The sequence below is a fragment of the Anser anser genome, assembly GCF_964211835.1.
Source record: "Anser anser genome assembly, chromosome: 11".
Classification (NCBI taxonomy): domain Eukaryota; kingdom Metazoa; phylum Chordata; class Aves; order Anseriformes; family Anatidae; genus Anser; species Anser anser.
This window is the reverse complement of record NC_139732.1, coordinates 14,222,938-14,250,535: the sequence shown is the minus strand read 5'-3', so window position 1 is coordinate 14,250,535 and position 27,598 is coordinate 14,222,938. Positions and strand designations below refer to the sequence as shown.

The 27,598-nt window shown below is 35.6% G+C and overlaps 1 protein-coding gene across 5 annotated transcripts in view; it reads left to right on the top strand.

The window, feature by feature from the left end:
- LOC310879800 (transcription initiation factor TFIID subunit 4-like) overlaps positions 1–27,598 on the top strand; it is a 149,206-nt gene that overhangs the window by 13,441 nt on the left and 108,167 nt on the right. For 4 of the 5 annotated variants that reach the window (XR_014571118.1, XM_083794648.1, XM_083794646.1 and 1 more), the window contains exons 3-9: positions 5,380–5,517; positions 6,741–6,968; positions 7,833–7,955; positions 8,480–8,569; positions 10,129–10,386; positions 21,126–21,231; positions 25,410–25,524. Coding sequence is in view for 4 of the 5 variants with exons in the window: in XM_083794648.1 (XP_083650774.1) it covers positions 5,380–5,517; positions 6,741–6,968; positions 7,833–7,955; positions 8,480–8,569; positions 10,129–10,386; positions 21,126–21,231; positions 25,410–25,524 (1,058 nt within the window). In the remaining variant the exon portion in view is untranslated. The remainder of the gene's footprint in view (positions 1–5,379; positions 5,518–6,740; positions 6,969–7,832; positions 7,956–8,479; positions 8,570–10,128; positions 10,387–21,125; positions 21,232–25,409; positions 25,525–27,598) is intronic. The other variant, XM_083794647.1, reaches the window with a different exon arrangement.

The window sequence follows — 27,598 nt, the reverse complement described above, 5'->3', positions numbered from 1 at the left end:
GATGTTTAGAGCAGTTATAAACTTGTCTGATGTTTCAGAAGCTGTTCTTTCTAAAGCTGAGCCTTTCAAATCTGACATAGTTTTGATAATATGCTATGCCCGTGTTTGCATTTTTGTCATCTTCTAATCTTGATCTTTTTTCTTGTTTATTGATTTTTTTTTTACTGTTTTTCACATCCTTCCTGCTTTCCTGAAAAATGCTCGTTTTACGTTTCATAGAAATTTTAAGCAAATTGAGAAATCTTTGTTTTTGCCTTAGGTGTATTGCCATTATTATCAAATAAGCTATTCCATAGTATTTTTTTTGTATAGACAACTTGTTTCTCTTGTGCAGTATTCTGGAGAAGACATTTGTGTTAGCAGAGCAGGTAGATTGAACGGCCAGAAAAATTAAAAGGTGTGTGGTCTTGGCTGTGCTTTAACCACAAAACTGTTTTCCTTCCTTTCCCTTGTGGTGGGTGAATCTTTTCTGTATAAGTGGATAATAAGTTCTGCTTATAAATTCTACTATTTACATTTTCATTGTGTTAACATATCTTTTTAAAACTTAGAATATCATCCATAGAAAGCTCCCAAACATTAGTAAGGCTGTAAAATGCAGAATGGAAAGAATTAAATAATGCAAAGGTTAGGAAATGCTATAAAGAAGGATCGCAAACTAATGGTGGCTCTCATGTAGTGGCTTTATACTACAAGATCTCATACTATTCTTGTTCTTAAGTTCTACAATGTCTAGGTTCAACAGCCTTATGAAGAATTAAGTAATATTTTTTCTCCTCTATTCAGTGGGTTGCTTTAGGCTTATTTGCTGCATAGTATCTAAGCCGCTTTCTGAAGTGGGAATTAATTACCAAGCGTTTTTTTTTTGTTTTTTTTTTTTGCAAAGCTTATCCCTATAATAAGTCTCTCAACAATGCAGTCAAGGGGATTATTAGCTTCTTTTTATAAGTAGAAAATAGAGACATTAGGTGATCAGTTACAAATACTGTTTTTTTTGGTCTTCAGTTTGACTTCATTGTTTTCACTTGCAACTGTGACCAATCCTGGACAGAAAACCCACTTTTCAAGTTGTGCGCTCATACATACATGGCATAAGAGTATTCATTACAATAGATCATCTGTATTTGCATGCAGTAGAATATTTGTGCAGTAGTATGAGCACTATGCTGTTGAGGCAGGGGTGGAATTTAATTTTAGGGCCCAAATTCACCTACTTTTTAAGTGCTATATTCTTTGGTTTGCTGTCCCTCTCTCCATGCCCCAGTGCATACATTTTTATTTTCTTGTTTTTTCTTTTCCCTATAAATATATTCTAGCAGTGGTGTCAAGTGAGGCTTATGTCCTGTACACTCCTTCGTAACCTATCTTAGATCTGGAATATGATTCTAGAATACCCATCCTAGACTGAAAGAAGCAGGATTTCCACAGAAAAAGAAGTCCAGAGACTAAGTATTTAGCATGGTTTTGCATGTCCTGAATCTTCTTCCCCTGTTCTCATACTTGGTGAACCCAGAAGTGACATCTCAAATATGAGGAACACAGCAGCATCTCCCTGCCTTGGATTCTGATGCTTTGCCCCAGCAGTGCTGTGACATCTAAGAATTTTGGTAGTAATGAAGGTTCTGCGTGTGTTGACTGACTTGCTAGTCATTTGCTGCAGTGGTGTGCAAATGTTTTAAAAGCAGGAGTCCTTTGGCACAGTTTGGCTATACTTTTACCAGGGTAAAAAAAAATTAGATCTCTAACATACAAATTGCTTTGCATCCAAAGCTTGAGTGCATTTTCCAGATGAACCATAACCAAAAGAATTCAATCTGAGGCAGTCAGTAAGCATATAAAGCTTCTTCACAAACACTTTAGAAGTTCGACATAATTTTAAGTATGGGAAAAGAGAGTTTGGTTATGGGGAATGTTATGATGCTTTAATAATAGGTAGGACTACCAGGCATACCTATAAGAAAGGCTGTATAAATTTTTCTAAACAACCACATTTGATCTTTACTCTATGCTTCTGCCAGCATCTGCAATCCCACCTTCACTTTTTCTTTGTTATAACACTATCTTTTATTGTTTGAGGCATCAGGTCCTCGAGTGTCAGCATGGCTTGTTTTGTTTGTAAGGAATCTTTTGGACTGATGATTTAAAAAAAAAAAAAACCACAAACACCAAAAAGACACGTTTATTTCTGATTTTGCAAATCAATCTGATCTCAAAGGCTGAGTTGTGCTAACATTGAGTTTTGCATAGCACCTATTGGTGTGTTTTCTGTCTTCCTTTCATGGTTGGTAATGGCCAAGTTTATTGAGATTGATCGTGAAAAATATATTTAACATCAAAAGTAAGTTGTCTTGCTTTGTAGAGCAGAGATTTTGTTCCTTAGCAGAGTGGCACCTTGAGTGTTCATCAGTAGGTGGTACTGTGGTACAAAATACACCTAACTTGTGTCTAAGGATTGACTTACATCAGTGTACTAACCTGTGGCAGTTTAAGTTCTCTTGATTTTAAAAGCCTGACAATACACAATGCAACTGTGTAGTCCTGCCTTGGCAGTGGTAAATAATCCCCAGATATTTTGGTGTATTTATTCCGTATTCAGGTGACCTGCTTTTTCAAATGCAGCCTTGTATATTCCTTTTAATATAGTGGCACCTTGTTTGTGCTCAGCAGGTACAAAATGATTCACTCCTGTTTATGCTTTGAGCTTTGCCTTTCTACCCATGTGTCCAGAGCTTCTGGGGAGAAGGTCCAAATAGGAAAGTGAAGATGTAGTTACTTAAGGAGTGAATTTACAGTACACAGACTAATTCCACATTGGCTCCTTCTGTGAGTGATTATAGTGTGCACTGACTGCCTTTGTGGAAGGGACTTACTGCACCCTGAAACTGGAGTAATTTGCACTCTGCATGACTCGTGCCAACAGAATGAATTCTTGTGACATCTACCATCCAAGCTGCTCATAAGCTGGACCATTTTGAAAACTTTATTTCCACATTGACACCGTGCTGTGCCCTGCTTAGAGTATCTAAGCTCTTTGTGTGGACAGACCCAACTTAAGTCTGCATACAGAAGGCTGTCTTAAGTGCTCTCAAGTGTCTCTGTGGAGATTTGTAGTGGAATATGTACTGTATTCACTCATGTCCTGGTTTCCTGCCTGTTAAGTTCCAAGTAAAGTGGAAGAGCCCCTTAAACATTACTTTCTTATATCTGGGAAACATAAAAATAAGCAATGCATCTAATCAAATATAATACAACTACATTTGGAAAATAAATTCCTTTCTAAGCCTCGGTTAGTAATTTTGGAATTTAATCACTAACATACCAACCGTAGCTGTTGTTCTTTAAAGAATATCATAAAATCTTTTATACTGTTCCTGAAGGAGCTTGATACATTGGGTTACGATTTTTTTTCATGACATTGATCACTTTTGTTTACTTTTTGTTAGATTTCTCTTCATAGAAAATACAGCTGTTAGCTTCTGAACCATAGTTTTCTACTAGTTCTTGTTGATGTGTTTGTGTTGTGAATCTTTATAGTGTAAAGATTTTTAGTGTAGTCTTTTCTGGTAACTTGTAGTTGTCATTTGAAGATCATTTCCATGATACTTAACAAGAAACTAACCTCAAAAAATTCTTCTGTTTCTCATCTGCTCATTTCATCCTTACCTGTTAAACATTGGTGAGTTTTGGAATGACATTAGTAAACTGTTCCACTATTTTGTTTGTAGTTCTGTGTTAGTAAGGCGTGTTCTTCATGTAGAACTCATTAATAGATTTTATTGCCACTGTATATCAACAGCTTTTGTCACTAGTGACTTTTAAAACAGGGTGAATTTAGTCTTCATGTCTCACAGCTTGCTCCTGTGGTCTGTCACAGTGGAATACTTTGTATGGAAGGTGTTGCATACTTAGCTGGGTGTAATACACTGTTACGATACTGAAATTTTATATTTTATTTATATGCAGTTCTTTTTCTCAAGCATATTTCTGTGAAGAATTGTGGGCATTTGTTAGTTGAGACGAATTTTCTAGCTAGCAGCCTGAGCTATGTATGTATTTACAGATCTTTTGTGGAACTGAGTAGCTGCCTGATTGTAGGTTGCCTGGTTGTCTGCTTTCTTTGTACATCCTCAACTCTGGAAGCAGTTACTGACAAGAAGGAGGCTGACAGCACAGGCATGCTGTATTCTTAGGTCAGAAATACTGATTATAAGCAAATGAACAAGATGTACAGTATTCATATTTTTAAATGTAGGCATACATCAGGTACATATAGTTTCATTTGACCAGTGTTTAAAGGAAATTGAGGCTATTGGTCTTCTATACAATTGAGAAAAGAGGTGTGGTATTTAAAAACAGAAAAAGCATTTATAGTAGTTCTTCCAAAAAGAGAGACAATTCTGCCTATTCACAATGATGCTGTATATTGCCTCTAGGCTACCTCAGTACGGAAGACATCCCAACTCAAGATGAAAAAAAAAATAATCTTGAAATCTATCCAGACCAAAAAAAAAAAAAAAAGCTTTGTTCAGGTGTCAGGTAGATTTGTTTATTTATTTATTTTCCCCAAATACAAAAGATTATTATCCAGTAGAGTATGTTGCTGGCCTGATTGGTAGGGAATGCTTGGGGCTTTTAATACCTGCCTGGGCCTTAGTTCCTTCTGGAGATCTAATAAGTATACTGGATATTCTTTGAAGAAGTATTTTATGTAGGTTTAATAGTGTAAGAATTTAAAATAAGCTGTTCTTTATAAAAATACTAACTACAGTGACATATAACTTATAATTTTTCTTTATTCACATTTTGTTATTTGATGAGAAACAAGATTGGTTATGATCTCTTTAGACACATAGAAAATTTGTCTTTTCTAAACATTTATTTGAATGCAAACCTCAGTAAATGCCAGTTATAAGAGAATATAAGAATTGAGACCAATGGGGTCTGCAGTTTTAATAACAAGTGGATCCCTTTTGTCAGAATTGCTTTATTGTATGATGTATTAGTTAAATTACAGCTTTTCTGAAGACATTTTTTCCTCCTAAATCTCGTCAAATTAGTCCTTCTATATAATGGTGAGAAATCTATATACTAATCTCACCAGTTATGGTAAATTACAAAGACAATGCATATGTTTGCTGCTTAAAACAAATTTAGTGTTCTTGACTTGTAGAGTGTGCTACTGAGTGAAAGGCTGTAAGCCAGTTATTTTCCTTCAGCTGCCTTTAACATTCCAGTTGCTTTCTGATTACAGTGTGCATTCCAAGCTGACAATTCACAAAGAAATAGTGATTCTTCTTGCATTCACTATTATTAAAAAGCTTTGCAGCTCAAGTTACTAATGAGGGGAAAAAAATAAAATTCTTATTTTTCCCTTATTAGCAACCAACTTCTGTAGCCACATCTACTGTCCGCCTAGGACTTCCAGTGCAAGCCAAAGTTGTACAATCAACTGTGACACCTGTTAGCGCTACGTCTGCTGCAACTCTGCCAGGAGGCTCTATTCTTTCACATACCACAGTAAGTACTAAGAATATAAAAAGCAGAAGACTGGGGGGAAGTATGTTCATAGTTGTATGGTTTTCCTAATGTGAATTTTAATAAGAAATGTTACTATGTTTGCTTTTATCACAAACATAGAAGTGAATAATGAATGGATAGTCCATTTGTATTATGCAGGTGTTGAATGATAGCCTAGATTTTATTTTCTGTTGTTTTCTAGATAACAGACAAAAATGAGTAGTATAGTTTTAATATTTTTCATTAAAAACAACACAGTCAGCTGGGCTTGTAAGCATCGCTTCAGTGGTGGACATATTGGACTAGGTTTGTCCCCTGCCAAGAGCTGTAGTATCTCCTTCTGCGTGGTCACTAGTGCCACAGGATCCACAGTGTCACCCATCACAGTACAGGTACCTGGCTCAGCTTGTTCTGTGCCTGTGCCCAAGTCAGAGCAAAGCTCTGCAAGTAGGTTGGATCGGGAGGTCCTGATAGCTTCTGCTCAGCAAGTTGTGCTGCTTGGCTGAGCTCTCTAGTTTCTGCAGTCCCATTTGGCTTGTCTGTTTGAGACTTCTTGGCACTTGGAAGGGTAGCATATTTAGTCAAATCAAGTGTCAGAGCTGAACTGGATTGTGTATGTGTGTATGTGGTGCTCTTTTCAGCCTGAGGAGCTTTCTAGCCTTCTAGGCTGAGGAGTGTGAAGCAGGGTTTTTACATTTGGTCCAGCTACATCCAAGACAGTTTTGTTAACTAGGGCTTTGCACTGTGCAAAAGCATATGTACAGCTGCTGAACTCAAATTAGATTGGGAAGCTGTGTTGGTGTGTTAGTATAATCTGGATCTGAGCTGTAACTGGGGTATAGATAATTGTAAACCTGATGATATAACAACAGATCCTCAGCAATAGTCTTATTTATATCAAGGGACAAGATCGCAGAAAGTTGAGTTACAGATGTAACGTCAGCATGGTCACCTTAAAGGACCGGATAATAGCAACTCATTTTTAGTGGTATGTTTGTTTTTGTAATAAAAAGAACTTTAAATGAGGATGACTTCTATTCAGTATGGTTAAAGGGTATAAAGGGTAACAACATTATAATTCTAATTAGTAAAGTTAATGGTTTTATTTTGTTAGTAAAGGTGTATGTGAAAGAAACCATTTTTTGGTCAGGTTTTTTAAGAATTTTATGGTTGAGCATAATACTTTAGAGAATGATCTGTTTTTCAATATAAAATATTAATAGGTATCAATAGTTTCAACAAGTGCTCAAAATGTATTCAAGACCACAGTAGCAACTGGAACATCAGCATCTCAACAACCTGTAGTAATTACTGGTGGACAAACTCAAGCTTCAGCACAGACGCAGGGTCAGCCTCGGCTGCCACTTCCACCTCATACAACAGCACAAGTACCAGCACAGCCTCAAGTAATACCAAGCTCTCCTGTACCTGGAACTACAGTTGTATCACAGGTAAGTATTAAAATACTAGATACTTGATTTTATTAATATTTTATGAACTTCTCAGATCTATTCAGAAGTGGAACATTCATGCAAGCACACTCCCTGTGATGGAACAAATACTTTACAAAGAAGAAACCATTTCAACTAAATGGAATACAGATTCTGAAAGCAGAGAACACTTATGGCAGGATGGGGAAAAATTGACCACATATGTTTCAATAGTGAAAGACCTATTCCATTTCTGTAAACAGAACAATCGGGCCTTTAGCCTATGGACATCATTATTATAATATCGCTGGGCCTCAGAACTGTGGTTACACTGAAATGTTACATTTCTGGTTCTCAGACCAAATTACAGCACATAAAAATAATAGCTTGAAAAATTAGAGCTTCTTCTGTTATGCTGATGAAAAAACATTAGATATGATAATGTTTGAAAACTATTTCTAATTTGATTTTACTGCTGTAGCTGCTTTGTGCAAAAGCATATTAAATCAATAATTTAACAAATTAAGTAGCTTGTGGGACACTACATTGTATCTCAAAGGAGAATACATCAACAAATTGTTACATTAGTTCTCTTATTTATGGCTATTTCTATCAAATCAGACTGTAAGATATTAAATATATTTCTTTCATTGACTTTTGTTAGTCATTATGAGGTATGATGTTCAGTTACGTACAGAAGTGAAGAAAATGTCAGGTAACTAGCAGCGGTAGCAAAATAGCTGCAGAAGTATGTGAAATATCTCCTGCCTGAATTAGAACAATTTAATCATTTTCTCTATTTATAGTGATTAAAACATACAGCTATCATAATTGGAAGATAGCATGGATATGATTTTTTTCTTTTCTTTTTTTTTTTTTCTCCAGGAAATGCAAGAAAATGTGAAAAAATGCAAAAACTTTTTAGCTACTCTTATAAAACTTGCTTCTCATAATTCACCTTCTCCAGAAACATCCCGTAATGTGAAAGCTCTGGTTCAGGATTTGTTGGTAAATACCTCTCACGAATGACAGTTATCTTTAAACTTGTTATTTATATGTGCTGAAAACTATTGCTTTGATCTCAGCTTTTTTTTTCCCTATAGTGGTAGAGAAAGGAGTTGGGCTGCATCAAAATGCAAATATCCTGTTTGTTACATATTTTCAAAAAAACTGCTAATGTAGGTTTTCTCATAGTTTCTGAAAAGGGAAGTGCAACAAAGTATTTAGTGTGCATTCATCAAAAACATTCTTGTTTTGATGGATAATACTGTGGTCATGTTTTGAAAAATACAGTAAAATATGGGATTTTTACTTGAGGATACATTCAGTTTCTTTTCCTCCAAACCATGGTCTTTTCTGAAACAGCCTACATGCCCATATATACATTATAAATATATACATATATATGTGTGTGAGTACAGGAGTATATATGTAAGTCTATTTTTACGCGTGAGCTTGTTCTCATTATTATCTGGAAAAAACAACCAAACAACTGAACTGAATTATTGATGGTTTGTTCTTTTCCCTCCAAGGATGCAAAGATTGATCCAGAAGAATTTACAGGCCGCCTTCAATCAGAACTCAAATCATCGCCCCAGCCATATCTTGTACCTTTCCTTAAGGTAATGTGGATATTGTTTAGATTAGTTTATTCCAATGCAAATGTCAATAATTTAAGTTTTAAAATACACTTTTTAAGTGGAATTAGCTTCACCCATCTAAAGTGAGACTATTCAATTTTTACTTTGTGGTGCCAATTTCTCCTGAAGTCTGCACAACTTCAAAAATTGTACAGTAAAAATTGTACTTTACTGTTACAATGCATTTAATTATCTGTGGTCTGTCTTTGTAAAGTACAACACTCATGTAGAAGAGTTATGAGTTCTATAGAGTGCTTCAATTAATTAAATAGGCTTTTTCTATATTTATTGTAATTTATATGTGAATCACTTATAACTTCCAATGCATGTGTAATGGTGATTATGAAAAATGGAACCAGATAATGCTGTTGAAATAATTGATGAGCTGATTCTGCCTGTAATCTGGAACTCTCCTCATATAGAAGAGGGATTCCAAATGGATTTATTGATTGTTGGGTCCTAAAGTAGAAAATGTAGGGGTAAATTTAACTTCTGTTTTTTCTACTTTACCTAAAACAGTTTCCATATGCAAGATTATATGCATATATACAAAGCATGTTTAATTATGCCCCAACAAAACCACAACTATTGTTTTAAAAGCATTTTTCTTCTAGTCCAAGAATTCTCAGTTTAGGGCAAATTCCCTCTCTTTCTTCTCTCTGTTCAACTCTTCTTCAGAACTTTCTCCCTTCTGTTTTTTTTCAAGTTACCATTAACCCTTATTTGTGCTTATTCCTGCTCTTACTCTTCAGTCACTTTCAGCATGAGGATAAGTTTTAACTTGTTTCCTTTCTTTGAAGTCCTTTTTTTTTGGCAACAGACATTACTTTTTAAATAAGTACTAGAAGTTTAGAAAGACTGTAGCTTGAGTTAAACATTGTTACGTTCTACAGCTGCCTGGGGGGGAGCACTTCAAAAGAATTCTGCTACCACTTAAAAAGTAAAAAGTTTATTCAGAAGGTATGGTATACTCTTTTGGAACTATGTTTTTTGGTTGAACTGGTCTGAACATGAAGCATACAATAGTACACTTTTCTAATGCAGTCAGAATACATTAGATCAGTAATAATAAAGTAAACAACTATCGCTGTAGGGCATCAACAGTTAAATCATCTTATTCTAGGTACTGGAGGCATGCCAAGAGAAGCAAATTGGTGCAGCTGATTTCTTCTAGCAGGCAGTGGGCTTTTCCTACTGTTCTGTCTTATCTTCCCTTCCCTTTCTTTCCCTTTTCCAAATACCTAAGCTACAAGTTCTAGATAGTCTTGAGGAGGGGAGTGTTATATGTTTTACCATTACCGTGGAATTAAGGCATGTCAAGGTCTGCAGAGTTGCTAAATTCACATTGAAAGCTTACTAAAAATGGAAACTGAACTTGCGCCCTTATAAAATGTGTTCAGTATTGTTTCTTGTTGATGACTGGGCAGATTGTACAATTTAACAGAAAACTGCATTCTTTTAATTATGTTTACAGCAAATTTCAGAAGATTTTTTGTCAACCTGGTAAACCTGATATTTCATCAACTTTCTTCTGTTTTTAGAAAAGTCTACCTGCATTGAGACAATCTTTACTGAATAGTCAACATTCAGTTTTGCAAGGACAGCCGTCTCAGCAGTCACTTCAACAAACCAAGCTATCACAAGTTATACCTCAATCTGCCTCTGGAAGTATTTCCTCTGTTGTCACAACGCAGACAATAGGAATAAGGCAACCAAACAACATTTGCACAGTCTCTGTATCAAATACAGTGCAGCCTCCTCAGGTTAAGGTGGTACAGTCAAATCAGAGTTCTCAACTGGTAGGTACTATAGTATGAAAGAGAATTTCTTAACAGACTGAATAGCAGTTTTTAATGTGTTTTTTTTTTCAGCTTGTTTGGGAAATACTTTTTTTTTTGTATCATGTTCTGTACTGTGCAGTAGCACCTCATTTTATGGATCTTTACATACATTGTCAAACTTTGTGCCGAACCCTTAATTTAGATAACTTTATAAACATATCTTAAATTTTTAAGTAATACTCTGTATACTCTTGGCCTTTTTTCCAGAAATATGACTGTTGTGTGATCACAGTGGATTTTGAATTAATTACAGATGTAGAACAGAAAACTTTTCAAGACTTACAGGCAAGAGTAAAATTTTTAGTATGTTATTAGGTATGTTGCTTTGTTTAGATTAGTCTGCATTAAAATCAGCTACCTCATTTTTAACTCTCCTATACATAATTACAAAACTGTGTAGAACAGCTGGACTGTACCAGTATGTTTTGTTTAGAAACAGTGCCATATTTTATTTACTGAAACATGTCATTATTGTATATTGGAGTATTACATGGTTAGATTCATTAATTGCGGAGGCGTTACCAATAAGGCAACAGTACAGCCATTTAGTCACTGAGAGGGTGATGAATATATCCTGCTGGTGTGTGTGTGTGTACAGTTGTAATTAAAACTCATTTAGAATTTTTACCAAGGCATTAAGTTTATATAGGCATTAACATCCATCTAAGCAAAGATGTAAGAATTCTTTTGTCTGCAGTTTCTACGTATGTATGATTAAAGTACTTGACATTGGTTTCAAAATCAAACTGACAGGTTCCAGAAAGTGTATCAAATTGGTAAAAATGTATATTATCAAGATTCAGAGATGCACATATAACAATGTAACACCTTGCAGGGATCTATCCTTGTATGCTATACAAAGGAAATAGCTTTTAGGGTGTTCGGGGAGAGAATGTTTATTGTACTTTATTTTAAAATTAGCAGTACACAGTTCGAAAACATCTGAGCCTTGGGTCTTTTGAACCTTACGTTTTTTGGCTGTTAAATAATTAAATTACAGACGAAATAAATAGAATTTTACCAGCCTTTTGTGAACACAGTTTTAAGGTGTAAGAACATTTGACTTGTGTTTTTTTTTTTAGACACACAACTTTGCTGGTTGTAATACAAACGAGATGTGGATGTTTTGCACCTTAACTTGACTGCTTTTTGTTCAGCCATGTGAATTCTTTTCTGAAATGTGTTCTTCCCACCCCTTCTGGATTGTTTTATTATTTAGAAAAGTGTTTCTTAGACTTTTTGTGACTTTATGATTTGTCTATGTCTTATAAGACTGAAATTGGCAATGGCATTGGTTCTTCAAGGTAGGGGAGCAGGAACTGGTTGTAATTACAAGCAGTAGGTGTACAAATTTAGTCTCTGTCCTGGAGTAAGCAAATTTCTGACAGCAGCTAGCAGGTTTCTTACAGGTATTATCATTCATGGCCAGTATGTCTAGTCTGCTCTTGCGTCATAGTCCTAGGGCTAAGGTACTGCCAGGTAGCACTGCTTTTTCCAACATTTTGCAACCCACTCTAAACACTCCAGTGACTGCTAGGCAGGTTACACCCCCCCTCCCCCCCCCCCCCCCTTCAAGAAACACTGATGTTGAACAACGAAAACGTCATTAAGTCCATGAGGAGTCTCACTTATGCTTATAGTTTTTGTGGAATATTTTCTGAATGGGATAGATCCGAACTCATGTGAGACAGGTCTTTACATTCATGTGTGTGTGTTTAGTTTCTCTCTCCAACAATCTGATGCATACACAAAGCAAGCAATGATGATAGTAATGTGAGTGGAGACTAGTAATATGAAGAGTTGCTCTGTTATCTTATTCAACATACCTGTGCAATACGAAGGAACTGACAGCTGCTAAAAGAACACTGAGGAGATTGGTCTGATTGGCAAAGGAAGTTTTCTGTCTGCAAAGGCTGATAGTTCTAGGACTGGATTTTCATCTTACTGGGTACATGAGATGACCCGTTTTTTTTTTTCTAAAGGTAGCAAATGCAGAGCAAAACTATGCTTAATACTTCTAGAACATATTTTATAGAGAAGTGAATACACAAAAAATGAAATTTCATTGGCTTTATTGTAAAACTGGCTTTTTGTATTTGTTTTTAATTTATCAGTAACATACATGATTAATAGAACCAAACATTGCATTGACCAAGCACTTCTAAATGGCCCTCAGATTAGTTCTATACAGACAAAAGTAGCATCAGACAATAGGAGTCACTGCATAAAAAATCCTATGTACCACAACAGCAATTAGCTCACATGCCAAGCAGACAACCCAGCAGCATCTCCATGTCACTCTAGTAATTGTTTTTAAGTACTGACTTTTTTTTTGTGGTGACAGTGATCACACTCTTCATACTTTTTTTGTGCTCCCCAAAATCAAAGCACAGCAAAATGCTGCTGGCAGTCTTGCCCGGGACTTTTCCGGAAGAGGAGGATTACAGCTGGCTTGCCTAAGGGTGGCCAGCACTGATGGAGGAAACTGGCTGAGCTCCAGACTCTCCAAGCCTGAAGCTCACTGGAGAGAGTTCCAGCTGGCTATGCAAACTGTCCAGCTGCAGAAGGGCAAGCCTATTTTGGAATATAGATCTTTTCAAACCAGCCAGTCACAGTAGTCCAGTTTCTTTTTAAAAAAGTTAAAAATCAGTTAACTGTTCATTTTGTTTGACTTTTCTGTCAAAAGAGATTTTATAAAGGGGTCAGTGCTAGGAGATAGTTCACAACACGTTTGGAAAGACATGATATTAATTTTTGTCATTGCATATCTTGAGTCTTTCATAGCATCTCATCTTATAAAGTTTTGAATTTCATTAGTCAGAATGGTATTTTTAAAAAACATCGCCTTATGCAAATTCAGATCTTTTTTAAAGTCTGCCCTTCAACATTCAGTAGTGGTCACAGTACTCCCCTCTCTTAGCATGTTTGGAAAGCTCATTCAGAAGTTATTCTGATTTGTAATTGTAAGATTCTGCTGTTTTAAAACAAACAAATGAAAAACATTACATTACATTAAAGCAATTTTATTATTTCCAGAAAAACAGTATGAAGTGTATATGAGAAGGAGTTTAGCACGATTGAGATTTCTGAAGGTAAAGCAACATTGGCTTCACCGGTTGTTATTCCTAAATAACAAAGCATCCTTGATGTTCATTTGGGTAGAAATTAGCACAAGACAGAGCATATCTGTAGAACTCAGCAATGGGGTTAAGATGTGTGAGTTGTCTCTAGCCAGATTTGGCATACATACGGCGAACCCAGAACTCTGTAAGGTACTGAGATGCTAAGTTGTAGTCAGGTTTGTTTCCCATCATACACAAGTTTTACCCATAGAACAGAACATAGAGCTAGTTCATGTGGCTTGTGGCTGTTCTAATGTGGTGATCCATCACCCTGTTACAGTGAGGTTTCTTGCAACTTGGGAGTTCTCTGTGTGCTGTTCAGCATGCAATGAAGATTGCAGAAAGGAAACTTCATTAAACTCTAGTGTTAACAGAGATGCAAGAGGAGATTATTTATCTGTTTTGTAAAGTATACGTCCTGTTATAAAGCTATGTTATATAAGAGCTAGATAGTGCTATTAGTACTGGTTAACTACTACTAGCAGGGGAAATGTGGATGAATCTTGGGCTAATATTTCATTGATGAGACACTAATGAGATAAGCCAGCAATTGATTTCTGTAATTATTCTAAATGCAATGTTCAGAGTTTCTCTAAATTGTCATTCTTAGTGGGCAGGAGCTCTGTATACCCTTATATATGCAGACATTATCCATCTCATTCTAGGTGGTAGAGCAGACAAAATTTCTATGAATAACAAAGTTGGTTTTTATTTGTTAAAATTTTGAAGTTGTAAGTAGATTGTTGAGTAAAGGAGATTGATTTGCACTTTTTATATTGTGTTGACACTGCATCATAAGAAGAAAGTGCTCCTGGAGGTTGAAGCCACTTATTTAAATGATAAAGAAACAGTAAGAAATTTAAAGTGATTCATCTTAATTAAAACAAATTTAATTATCACAGAATCACCTAGGTTGGAAGAGACCTCCAAGATCACCTAGTCCACCTCTGACCTAACACTAACAAGTCCTCCACTAAACCATATCACTAAGCTCTAAATCTAAATGTCTTTTAAAAACCTCCAGGGATGGTGACTCAACCACTTCCCTCGGCAGCCCATTCCAATGCCTAACAACCCTTTCAGTAAAGAAGTTTTTCCTAATATCCAGCCTAAACCTCCCCGGCACAACTTTAGCTCATTCCCCCTCGTCCTGTCACCAGGCACGTAGGAGAACAGACCAACCCCCACTTCTCTACAGCCTCCTTTAAGGTACCTGTAGAGTGCGATAAGGTCACCCCTGAGCCTTCTCTTCTCCAGGCTGAACAACCCCAGCTTCCTCAGCCGCTCCTCATAAGACTTGTTCTCCAGACCCCTCACCAGCTTCGTTGCCCTTCTCTGGACTCTCTCGAGCACCTCAATGCATTTCTTGTAGTGAGGGGCCCAAAACTGAACGCAGTACTTGAGGTGCGGCCTCACCAGAGCTGAGTACAGGGGGACAATCACTTCTCTAGCCCTGCTGGCCACACTGTTTCTTATACCAGGATGCTGTTGGCCTTCTTGGCCACCTGAGCACACTGCTGGCTCATATTCAGCCGACTATCAACCAGTACTCCCAGGTCCTTCTCTGCCAGGCAGCCTTCCAACCACTCATCTCCCAGCCTGTAGTGCTGCTTTATGTAAAGTAGTATAAAGATTGTGCAGATCTAGTTGGAGGCTCCTAGAAAGTGAGATAGAACAATGGAATTTGCAAATAAAATAAAGGGACAGAACAAGAATCATGTTATATAGCAGTGTTCTGTGTTGGTCTTTTAAATCTCTAGTGGAAGAGTAGAAAATGGCTATTTGGATAAAAGGAGTAGTTTATGCTAATGAACTAACAGAGAGATCTAGTTGCTGGCTTGAAGTTTGGTCTGCAATGAAATTTAAATAAAAATGGATGCTGAGCAGTGGATATTTAGGATCCTTCAGTAGGAACAAAACCTATAGTTAGAAGATTACATGTGTGTTTCAAATACAGTTTAGTGAGTTTTTGTGTTATTTTTATGGGTTCTACTGTTGGAATTTCATGGGTTCATACCTTAATATAAGAAGGACACTGGCAATGCATGCTGTTTGGAAACCAGTAAAAAAATATGTCTGTTAGAGGACAAACCTAAAAGCAAAGGCTGAAAGAAAAGCTTTAGAGATACTAAATGCAAGTAATGTGGTCAAATACTGACTGAAGGAGAGTATCAAAAACATTTACAAATATTTTCAGGACTTAGGATAGACATAGTCTGTCAAATTAGATCTTTAGAACAGTCTAAGGGAGTATAAATATGAACAATGGGATAAAATTAAGCAAAGTAGGATTTCGTCTGGGTATAAGGCAAAATGTCCTTACAGTAGAACAGACTATTCGACGGTAATCAGTCTCCCAAAGGAAGCGATGAAAGAGCCATCACTGGAAACATTCAAAATTAGCCTAGATAAAGTACTGGGAAGGATCGTGTAGTGCACTGGGGAGCAAGTGGGTGCAGTGATCCAGTGGCTTGTATTTTTATTTACTTCATTGCTTCTTTGAAAGCATATACACAATGGAACAATATTGTTGCCGTATTAACGTTAAAATTTATATACTGCATTAAAAAGTAGAAAAAGGTTTTGTGTTTGGGAGGAAAACAGTAATTGCTTATGCAAATATTGAGACATTGGTGAAAAATTCTGTTACTGTTGCATCATGTTTAAATAATGGTAAATATGAACTTAGGTCCGTAAATGCATGAACATTGGAAGTTAATGCTGCCAGATTACATGATAGCTGAGGTTTGATATGACATTTATCTTCAGGATTGAGTAGACTGATAAATCACAAGTGGCATAGCCACAAGTGAGTTAGCAAGTGTTTACTCATGAGTGAAGATAAATGTCATATCAGACATTTGGCCATTCTGAATTCTGTACATTTACAAGTGGCGTATTTGTTTCTTCCTTCTACAGTACTTTTTTTTAATGGAGAGAGAAAATGCTCAGTATAAGACATATTTTGAAAATTTATTATTATGTTCCATTCTTTGCAAAAACATCTATTTCCTTTGCTGGTTTTATTGCTATATTTGTTATGCTTAAACTTCTGGATCAGATGCTTCTGTTGCAAATTATGTTTTATGTAAATCAAGTTAGGTTAATTTTCCAGCTCTTGTCAGGTAAGCGGAAACATACCACTGTGACCTTATGCATCTGTAAAGCAGCATCTAGATCAGGGAGACTTGCAAAATTCCTGTCCTTGAAGCCTTTAGCAGTAAGCTCTAATCTAATCGTCGTAAAGGTTCTTTTCTTTTAATGATTTGTAGGTAGTAGCGTTCATTTTTATTTAATATCTGCCATTTAGGAAGGAGAAAGGTAAAAGAAGTTACAGTCTTTCTGTTTCAACGCATTTTATGCGCCGAAATCTTTCTCAATCTGTTGATCATCTGTGTTTTTAATTATTGTCTTCTTGAGTATTGTGTTAATTATCTGTCTTTACATCTGTAATGTGTTCCTTGTCATGCAATAATACATATGGTAGAAGATTCACACCTGTCATGACCATCACTTTTTGGCTTAAGATTGGGACCAGAGAGCACTATAATTTTATTGTCGTATAGTTATTGAATCTAAGCTTTTTGAGAAGGTCTTTAAGAAAAATGGATGTTTCAGTTGTGACCATTTTAATATTCTACTTATCAGTAATATGTCCGTTAAATATCCTTTTTTCATCCACAAATCTGTTTGTTCTGCACAAACACCATCATGTACACAGCCCTTTTTTCAGATGTGAAATTTTTTTCAGATGTGAAAACTGAGAAATGGACAGAGTAGTAGTCTGAGCATTCAGGAAGTGAGAGAAGGAACTTGTTTGGAGGAGCAGACAAACGATGTATCAAAGCGAGCCTCATTAGTGCAGCAGAGTGGTGATGGTTAGGGGGGAGTAGGATGGTGAAATAAAAGGAGAATACTTATTGTGAGAAGTGTGCTTGTTATTTTGCAGAGAAATGTTATTTTATAGAAAAGAATGAAGTTAACTTCTACCATATTGACATTTGAGAAGAAGCAAGGCCATGACTTTCTTGCTTTAATACATTCCTTGAACGGTTTTGAAGTGCAGCAGCCACTGAGATGATTCTTCAACTTTTGACTGATAGATTGAAGAGGAATAGGTTGATCTATGACAGTACTTGCGCTGTCATGGCACTGTCTTAATTGTAGTTTTGTGTGGTAATTTTGCTATTTTCCAAGATTATTAACTCCAAGCAATAGCTAAATCACAATAAACCTTCTGTGTTTTCTGTGTCTTTGTTGTTACTGTTCTACTGTTATGCTTGCTGTCTTCAGTGGCGGTAATAATGAAAATGAATTCCGTTCTTTTTAGTGGAGATGGAATGATGAGTGGTTTTTGTAAACTGAAGACTGTTTTCGTCTTACCACTTTTCAGATTCAGCACTCTTAAAATATCATTAATATTATAATTTTGGCAGTAGGGGTAGAATATCTAGGTTGGAGAGGACTTTGGGAGGTGTCTAGTCTGACCTCCTGCTCACAGGAGGTCCAATTAGAGCATGTTGCCCAGGGCCTTAACCAGTCATGTTGTGAACATCAAGGTGAACTTCCACAGCTTCTCTGGGTAACCAGTTCCGGTGTTTGCTCACCGTTATAGTAAATTGTTTTTTCTTACATTAGGTGGAATTTCCCATATTCCAGCTTGTGTCTATTGCATTACATCCTTCCATTGTGTATCCAGAAAAGCCTGGATCTGTCTTCTCCACACCTTCCCTTTATATAAGTGCAGACAGCAATAAGAACTCTCCTGTTAAAGCTGAAATAATGTCTCTGATAACCTCAGTATACTAAAAACATCCACTTCTGTATTTTCTATATACATCTGGTTTAGGAAATCCTGAACGAATTGGTCATTCAAGATTGAGTATATGAATGAGTTACATTAAATGGGGGTACGCTCGTTATGCACATTTTTAGGCTGTCGGAAATGGAACATAATTTTGGTTAAGTTAATCATCTCCCAGACTGGCTTGCCAGTATCTTGTTCATTGCCTATATTTTCCAGGCCAAATTCAGGACAAAATAGAAATATTTGTGTTATGGGGAAAATAGGCAAGAGGATTAGAACAATTTGAATTAGTTTAATTGATGAAGAGTGTAGTTTGTTTATAAATCGTGATGTAGCGTAAGTTACCTCTGATTCATTAGTTTTTACTAGGTACTTTGTTTGGAAAGAAGGTTGCACATTCTGTTTCACAAACAAATTGCTAATACTTATTCCTTAATTGATTCCAGATTTGAAGATCACATCTGTGTTGAAATGTATCTTAAAACCATATAGAAAATGAAATCCGAGTTACTGTAAAATGTTGCTCTGAGTTCAGATGCGGTTGTTCCTTGTTGCTGGTCAGTTTCAGTATGGAATTTAAAATGCTGATTCTGATCTACACCCTTTGGAAAAGATTATTTCTCAGTCATTTCCTTCATTTTCAGCACTTATGTTGAGGTCCTAGTACAATGCTTGTTAAAGAACATTTTTTGAATGTATTTTGAATGTATTTAATAATAAAGAAAGCATTGTCATTATTTGTGTGATCTTAAAAGGTTAAATATTAGCCTATCTTTAATGGTGTTAATGACAGACTTTTTAGGGTATTCACATGAAAATATTAATCAGGTGAAACAATTTGATTCTGAACTCTAGAAGTTGCTTGCTGCTTAATGACAGAAGATTACTGTAGTACCAGATGGTGATTCTATCTGCAGGTCACACATAATTCCTTTTTGGTCTGACTTTTGGCCAGTTAAGGTATGTCTGCTTTTCTTCAATATTCTCTGAAGACTCATCCAATATATTACTGTGGAAGTGGCAACATTCTCCACTTCTGTATCAATAGCCCTTTTTTACTTTCGGGCTATTATGTCTCCTTACTAAAATACACTTGTACATGGAAACTGTTTTGTGTGCTTGAAAATGGAGTCAAATTCAACTTTTTCCCTCGTATCGTCTGTATGTTTTTCCTGTGGTACCTACTTAATTCTTTCCCTTCTGAGTGTTACTATTTACTCACTGCCTGTCTTGACTAAATAAATTTATATCCACTTGTTCCATTTCCGTGCTTAGTCCAAATACTCTGTTCTCCTTCAGTGTCTGTAGTTGAAGCTGAATCCTTAATCTTTTTTTCCCCCCTTCTCTTTCTGCGAGTAGCTATTGCTAATACTTTTCCATCTGCAGGTTTATTATGACCTCTCAACTTCTAATATTTTAGGTTGTACAAAATGCAATTTCCTAACTTCACAATATTCCTATTTGTTTTTTTCTCCAGACTATATTAAAGGTCTTGTTCCCTCGCTACTCTGTTCTTTTATTTGTAGTTTTCATCTTCAGACTGGGGAACCGAGGTTCCTGCTGATGGAACACTTTCCTATTTGTTCCTCAACTTCTTAATTCTCTACCTTTACATCTCATTTGAAAACAAAACAAAGTATATATTTCTCCTTTCCTTTTCTCCATAGCACACTTTGAAGTCAGAGATTTTGTCTTCATTGTTCAGCTAATTAATATGGTTTTAGATACTTTGTAAGAATAACAATGAGTAAAGGTGCAGTGTTTCCTGTTTGCTCCGTATGGTGGTGTATGGCATTGTGTATTGTCTTCTAGGAGGTAGTACTGAATGGTGTAAGACAGAGACTTGTAATTCAGCAATGGGACCATTATGCTATGGCACTAACATAGTTGTGACTGTGAAGAGCACATGACTTCTGAGGTTTTCTGACCTGAGTTGTGGTTGTAATCTTATTTACAGCTATTTGCCTGTGTTTTGTTTTCAAAGTTCATTTAAGGTTTTTTTTTTTTCCAGCTCTGCAGCATCCACATGTCTTACTCAATCTTCTGTTCTTTACATCTGTGCCTACCTTGTCCCTGATTTCATGAATGCACATTTTGCTATCGCTTAGGAATGACCCTTGGAGATTTTTCTTTTTGATTAAATTTATTTGTGAGTCAAATTCTAAGTTTCTGGCCCAGTTTCAGTTTTGGGTAAGGACCTCAGAATTTGTTTTAGTAGTAAGTGAAAACATGAGAATACCGAATTAACGTTTAAAAGACAAATACTGTACGATCACCACAAAACGTTGCATTCCTTCTTGTGTATTTCTGACCTTGGAACCCATAATATTTTGGAATTTACTTCTAGTATATACTTTCTTTAAAAAGCATAGGTTTATAGTGAGAGACCTAATGGTTGTAAGTATATATCACTCAAATTTTTGTAGCATTTTCTTCTACAAAAATGCTTTCTGAAAAAAATAATTCTGAAGACAGAGGTCTAAACTTTAATGTATACTGCACATCTTTGAAATATATTTTTGATGACGGTTGTGACATATGACATTTGTGTCAAATATCTGATTTTTTTTTTTTAAGTATAACAGCTAAATATGTATATACACACACACACAACCACATGCATTACATGAAAATGACTTTCGTCACTAGCTGGTTGTGCTTGTAGAGATCCATATGCTTATATTAGTAATTAGAGGTATTAGTGTATTTACGGTGTGTGTGTTTGTGTATAAAGAGTATAATATAAGTATACTTTTTTTTAATAATAGCAGATTATCCAGTCAACATCTGCTCAAACTGTGAAACGAAACCCTGCTTGCCAGACTACCCAGATTAGGATGCCAGTGGTAATAACTCAGACCATTAGACCACAAGGTATGGGTTTAAATGTTTTAGTGAGATTGTTACCTTTGTATGAATTTCATTGTAATTACAAACTAGTAGCATGGGAAAAACTTACAGTGCTGACATTAGCAGGCTTGACACTTACTTTTTTATTTCATACTGGCTGAGGAGTGCATGTTTTCACTATGCAGTTATGACATATTTCAGACTGACATAGTTAATTGTTTTGAAACTACATTACGACTAAACTCACATATGCTTAGTTCCTTATGAAGTTCTGAAAGAAGTCAGGAACTTGACTCTTGTATGCTCTAACTCTGGGCCAAGAAAGAAATTATTAATTTTTCCTGAAACAAAAAATACCTTAATGCTCACGAAGCAGAACATTATAGTCACTGTCTCTGCGGCTAGAGAAGTTGAGGTAGGAGTTTTAGAGAAATTTCTCAACCCACGTGTTTTTTTTCAGGCAGTGTGTTTACTCTGTGGTGAGGTCAGAGACTGATTGCAGCAACATGACATGCCAGGGGAGGAGGAGGTGTGGTATTATACACAACTTTCTTATGGGTTTGTGCACAGGTGGATTAATGTTTGATACATCCCACTTTTTAAGAGGATTTTTGAACCCTTCTTACTTTCTTAGTAAATATCCTTTTTGTTTCTTTCCGCCTGCTAGCCTTGGGGTTTGATTATGCGTGAGATCCTCTCTTTGGATGTGGGCACTGAGATGATTGAGGGTTTGTAATGGAATACAGAGTTTATCATCTTCAAGTATTGAGTTAAAGTAGTTTAAATGTACATGAAAGTATTGCTGCTTATTTTACTTTATTGCTTTGTTTTTTTCATTCTTGGGAAAAGAAAGCATCAAAAAAACAAAGATCACATTTAATAGCAGCTGGTATTCTACTTGTTCAGTTCTCTTCAGAGAATCCAAAGGCTGAATGGACATGGAGACCAAGCTGTCACTGTAAGCCTGTCGTAGGCTGTTTTTCCAGGTTAGAAAGAAATGCATTTACTTGTCATATAAGGTGTATTTGATAGCACTGACACTTATTTCCTGAGTTTATTTACAGGGAGAGTGTTCAGTGTCTTAGAGTATGAACTTTCACTTCTGACCAATGTCTGAGAGTGAAGGCAGTGATCGATTTCATTTCTGTGCTTGTTCAGTCTGCAGTTGTGAATGACAACAGTATGACAAGAATTTGCATGGTATTGGCACTTGTCTTTTGAACAGTCGATTCAGAACACTAATTTATTCATGATAGCCATTGATTGGCCTATGAAGTACTGGTAGTACTTAACTGGCAGTTTGGTTTAAGGAAGACAACAATTCATAAAGGCCAATTCATGCAAAGCCCTGCTTTCAGGTGAGCTTATTCCTATTGACAAGCTTTTTTAAGCTCACCACTACATTTATTTAATTATACCACCAAAACAGTCAGAATGGAAATCTAGAAAATGTCCCATTGTGAAAGCTATGAATCTTGCAGCCCATGTTTGGAGAAACGTCTGCTGTGTGTTTGCAGCTCTAAGTGCCTATGGCATACTGTCAGATACCAGTACATTTCAATCGTGATGCATTGTTAAAACTTTCTACTGTAAACACCAGTGTAATGGTGTTTTATACTGACCTCTCTATTTCTGTAGAAAGAGCTAAGATACTGGAATAGGACATGGTCTACATAGAAAATTACGGTAGTGCAATTCTGTGGAGTGTGACTTTTCAAAGATGGTTATACAAGAATTGAGCTGACTTCCACAAAATGCTGCATTTCGCTTCTCAAATTGGAGTGAATGTCCTAGTATAATGCTTCTTTACATTAGTATTAATGCATTCATGTGAACAAACTAGAATGCTTTAAAAACAGTAGTGTAGATAGTTGGCAGACTCTAAGAACTTTAATATTAATAAATAGTATCCACACCAGGGGAAATAGCTTTATAGTTATTTCAGGAAAAATTTACACTTCTTTATCAAAGCAGTTATTAGTATAATAAATCTGTGAATTGTTCCTGCATCTTGTGGATGGAGGAATAGAGCCATGGAGTAAAATAATTAGCTGGATTCATTGCAGCTATTTGACCTGTGCAGAACTAGGAACTTAAAAGCTCCTAAATTTGGGCTTATTTCTCTGGATCATGCTACTTGAAATTTGGAACAAGGACCCAGTGGTGAAAAACTCTGTATGTCATTACCAATCCCATGAAACACATAGGCCCACAGGTGATTACTAGTTTTCAAAATATGCCCTGCCTTGTAGTATAATTTGGTATTTTAGCCATATTTTTTGTCTAACTCCTTAATAATGCAGAATTTTGTTTTAAACCAGAAAACTTATTTGTCATCCCCGAGCTTATATTTACTTTCCCAGATCCATTTGAGCAGAATTATTATATTGGGTGAAAGAAAGTGAGACAATTTTTTAGTATCCTGTATAGACATATGGTTTTCCTGAGACAAAGAGGTTAACTATTCTTTTGCTATACTCTCTCCATATTTTTGGGGGTCAAAAGTTATCTGTGGAAAAGAAAACGTTGATATTGGCTGTTAAGGAATATAGTTTTAAATTCTGGAGGAGAGCCACTGCTTCCTTACTTGATACATTGCAATAATTTTTAAGGCTAATACACTTTTAATTTCCTAAATGCTAATTGTTGAAAGCAGAGATTTGCTGACTTTTAGTATTGTATTATTTCTTTCCTTCCAATTCACTTAGTCAAAAAAACCCTTTCAATTAGATGATCTGAAATAGATAAAATTGACTGGGCCATGAACTAATGCTATCTGTGACATCTCACAGACCTTGAATATTCCGATGACAAAATAGTTTTATTCCTCAGGCCTAGAGCCTAAATCCTGTTTTGCATTTGCTAATGTTGAGGGTCCACACAAAAATGCATTTATGCAGATTGAAGACCTAAACAAACACTCTTCAATTAGTTTTGCTTTGAGAGCATATGCTAAGGGTGATGAAGACTTCAAAATGAAAAAAGTAGTGTGCTCATGCAAAGCTCAGATTTTTTTGTTTCAGCAAAGAAGTGTTATTAAAAGGATTTGTTGAGATAGTTGTGGTTTAGGTTTTCATATCTCTGCTAAGGTTCATACCGTGCCATTTTTATGCAATAGATCCACAGATATGAAGGAAAACTTCTCACCTACTTCTCAGTCTCAAATACTTTGTCTTTTAACTCTCAATAAAATTAAATGATATACAAGAAAAAGGTGAGATCAAGTAGACATATGGTTTAATTACTTTCACATGCCAACATACGGGTGGGTTTAAAGGAAACTGACAAAATATAACCTAAGGAAGCAAGTCTTAAAATACTAAGCAGTAAAGGTGGACTAACTCCAAATTTTTCATTTGTCAGTGCTTTTTGAGTCAAATATTGATATAACGTTTTCTAATAATAATAATGCAGGTTTATGGATTTACCAATTAGTAACATAAACTTGTAATTATTTTTGATTATATTTTACAAATGTCAGAGAGGAATTAATATCCATTTATTAATGTAGTTTCACAAGGAGCTAAATGTCTACCACACTTTGGCTTGATTAGAAATTCCTCCCCCCGTTTTTTGATGTACATATAGACTTGTAAAATCTAGATATAGACATGAATTACTTTAAAAGAACATTTTCAAAAAAGGCAAAATAAAAGACAACCTTTATGAGGGGAGTTATGTCAAATTTTAAAATAGTATGTTGTCTTCTACATACATACAGTATTAAAACATTAAAGAATAGTTAAAATAATGTTTTGAACTCTGAAAATATATCTTTTTCACTGCAACAAAGAACAATGACTATAAGAAAATGTAAAAGCTATAGCAAATACCTCAGGTGACTGCGACTTAAAACATCTATATTAAGAACATTTGAAATCAGGTTCCTGTATGCTGTGCAGATTATAAAGAAAAGTGGTTTACTGATAATTGCAAATGCACAACCGTTTTGTATATTATAGCGAATTATGGTCAATGGTTTTCAGTTTTGGAGTCTTCACTATAATGTAACTATAGAACAAACTGTAATAATATATTTTTTTTAATCTAAAGTTGTTCTTCTTCAGCAGTGTAATTTTTAAAAAAATAACTACTTCCTTTGTTTGCAATTTACAGACAGTTAAATTTAGTTCCTGGACAGAAGGTTCTTTGATGTAAATTGTCTAAGACAGCTCATAATAACATCGCTTGGTGTTTTTCAGGCACAGTAGGGAAGGCACCAACAATACAAGCCAGCAAAAGTCCTGGGGGCTTTGGTGTTCAGGTCTCTGCAAATCAGAAAAACAAGCTGAATGACCCTGGAGGTGGTTCTTTCAGGTAAAAAAAATAATGCAGGGGGGTAGCTGGAGGGTGGGGGGGCATCTTAAATATAAAATATAAATCAGAATTGGCTTAACACCAGAGGGCAGTGTTTTACAATAATTCCTGGCTTTCTTACTGTTACTGTGATTGGATGACAATTTTCTTATTTAGATCTATTTAAAAAATAAAAAAATAAAGGGAGCGGGGGCCCCTGTCTTTAGGATTTTTCTTTAAATACACTTTGGAATGTTTCATAAAATCTTCACCTCTGTGGATTCCAAAACAAATTCTGGTAAATGGAATTACATATATGAAGTTAAAACAAACAAACAAACAAACAACAAAAAAAACACCCAACATCCTTGCTTTTATGTATCAGATTTTAACATTCACGTGGAACGTATCTTGCTGAGAAAATACTAAATGTGATGACAAGGTGTCCTTTTGATAGATAGCTGCTAAGCTGCAGCTATCCCCTCATCAGCATACAGAAAATACTATATGTTTCTGGTAGTGTGCGAAGAGAAGAGAAAGCGTTGCTTTACCTGTTCTTCATGTGCTTACTTATGTAGCGGAGATTGGGACATTCTATGAGTTTCTGTAGTGATCTGGTGCTGCAAGGTTTAATACAGTAGCATTGATGAATTGAGCTGCTGTTATCGGTTCTTTTGTACTGCAAATTTCTATTATCTTTTTTCCTGTATTTTGGATATATTTACTGTTTGTAGAGAAAAACAAATCTTACATGTGTTGCCTTTTTTTTCCCACTGGTGAAAGTACATTAAGCATCTGTGTAATGTTTGAGCATTTTTTCTTCCTTTCTGTTTCTTTGTTAAATGACAAAATATTCATAGATTTTTATTTTCTTCTCAAATTCTTACGTTGCTCTGATGTCATCAAACCAGTAGTTAATTGGTAGGCTTAGACTTTTGCAGATGAAATGAAAGAAATTTTGTAGTCCTTTGTGAAATATCTCTGCTTTGAGGCATGTCAGTATTGCAACTAATTGTGGTAGTACTTAGTATTAATCTAGAAGCAAAATCATTCAATTTTTTACTTTCTGATGCTTTTGCCTCCCACTGAGTATTTAAATGATTTAAAATGTCTGTTGGGTTCAATTGTACTGTCTTAATAAGTATTTTTTATGTTTGTAAGCAACATGAGCATTTATTCTTCGTTAGTATAGCTTTCAATTTTACATACACCAAAAGGGACAGCATTTTTTTTGACTGGATGTTGTAAACTGTGCCAGGATTGATTCTTGCATTCACTTAGTTTATACATAGAATATATTAGGTTAGTTGGAATTGTTAATTTTCCCTTGGGGAGAAGCAAATGCTCAAGGCACTGATTGATAAATCAATAAATCTTTAGTGAGTTTGGTAAATAAGCTGTCAAGGGTGTATGTCATTTTTCCTCTAGAGAACAAATTTTAGTCAGAATGAATGTGTTTGTTTCCTTGCATTGTTTTCTCCTTCAAAATAGTAAGACACAATGCTGCATTTAAATAAGTCCATAAAATTGCAAGGATTTATTAAACAGCAGCAAAGATCAAGCTTTTTCTTGATGTCTTAACAAAGAATTCAGTTGTTTGCATATTTGCATTTCAACCCCTAACCTCTCCTGAGGACAAATAGATGTCTGACTATTAAGCCTAAAGGCACAGAGCTGGAAATCTGTATTAATCCTCTGAATGCTGACTAGTTTTCCTCAACATTCCCAGCGTGTGTGAAGAATGTGTTTTTAGCCAGAAGGCAAACTGGCATCTAAAGCAAAGCAAGAATTTTGAAAAATAGTTGTGTTATGTATAAATTTATTTTGCCCTTAGTGTTTTATTATTGCATATTTGTTTCATTATTTTATATTCTACTTTCTTTAAAATAACTTACTCTAGCTTTTCACTCTTGTGAGCAAAGTGTTGGTCACTAGCAATGGAAATGTGAACATGGTCATTAGAAATGGAATTGCTATTTTTGAATTCCTTTAATCATACACATTCTTAAACTTACGGTATCTTTCTAGGGTGTAGGAAACAGAGGAAAGAATTGCATCAGAGAGGCAGCAATTCGGAATTTTACAAATTGCAGCT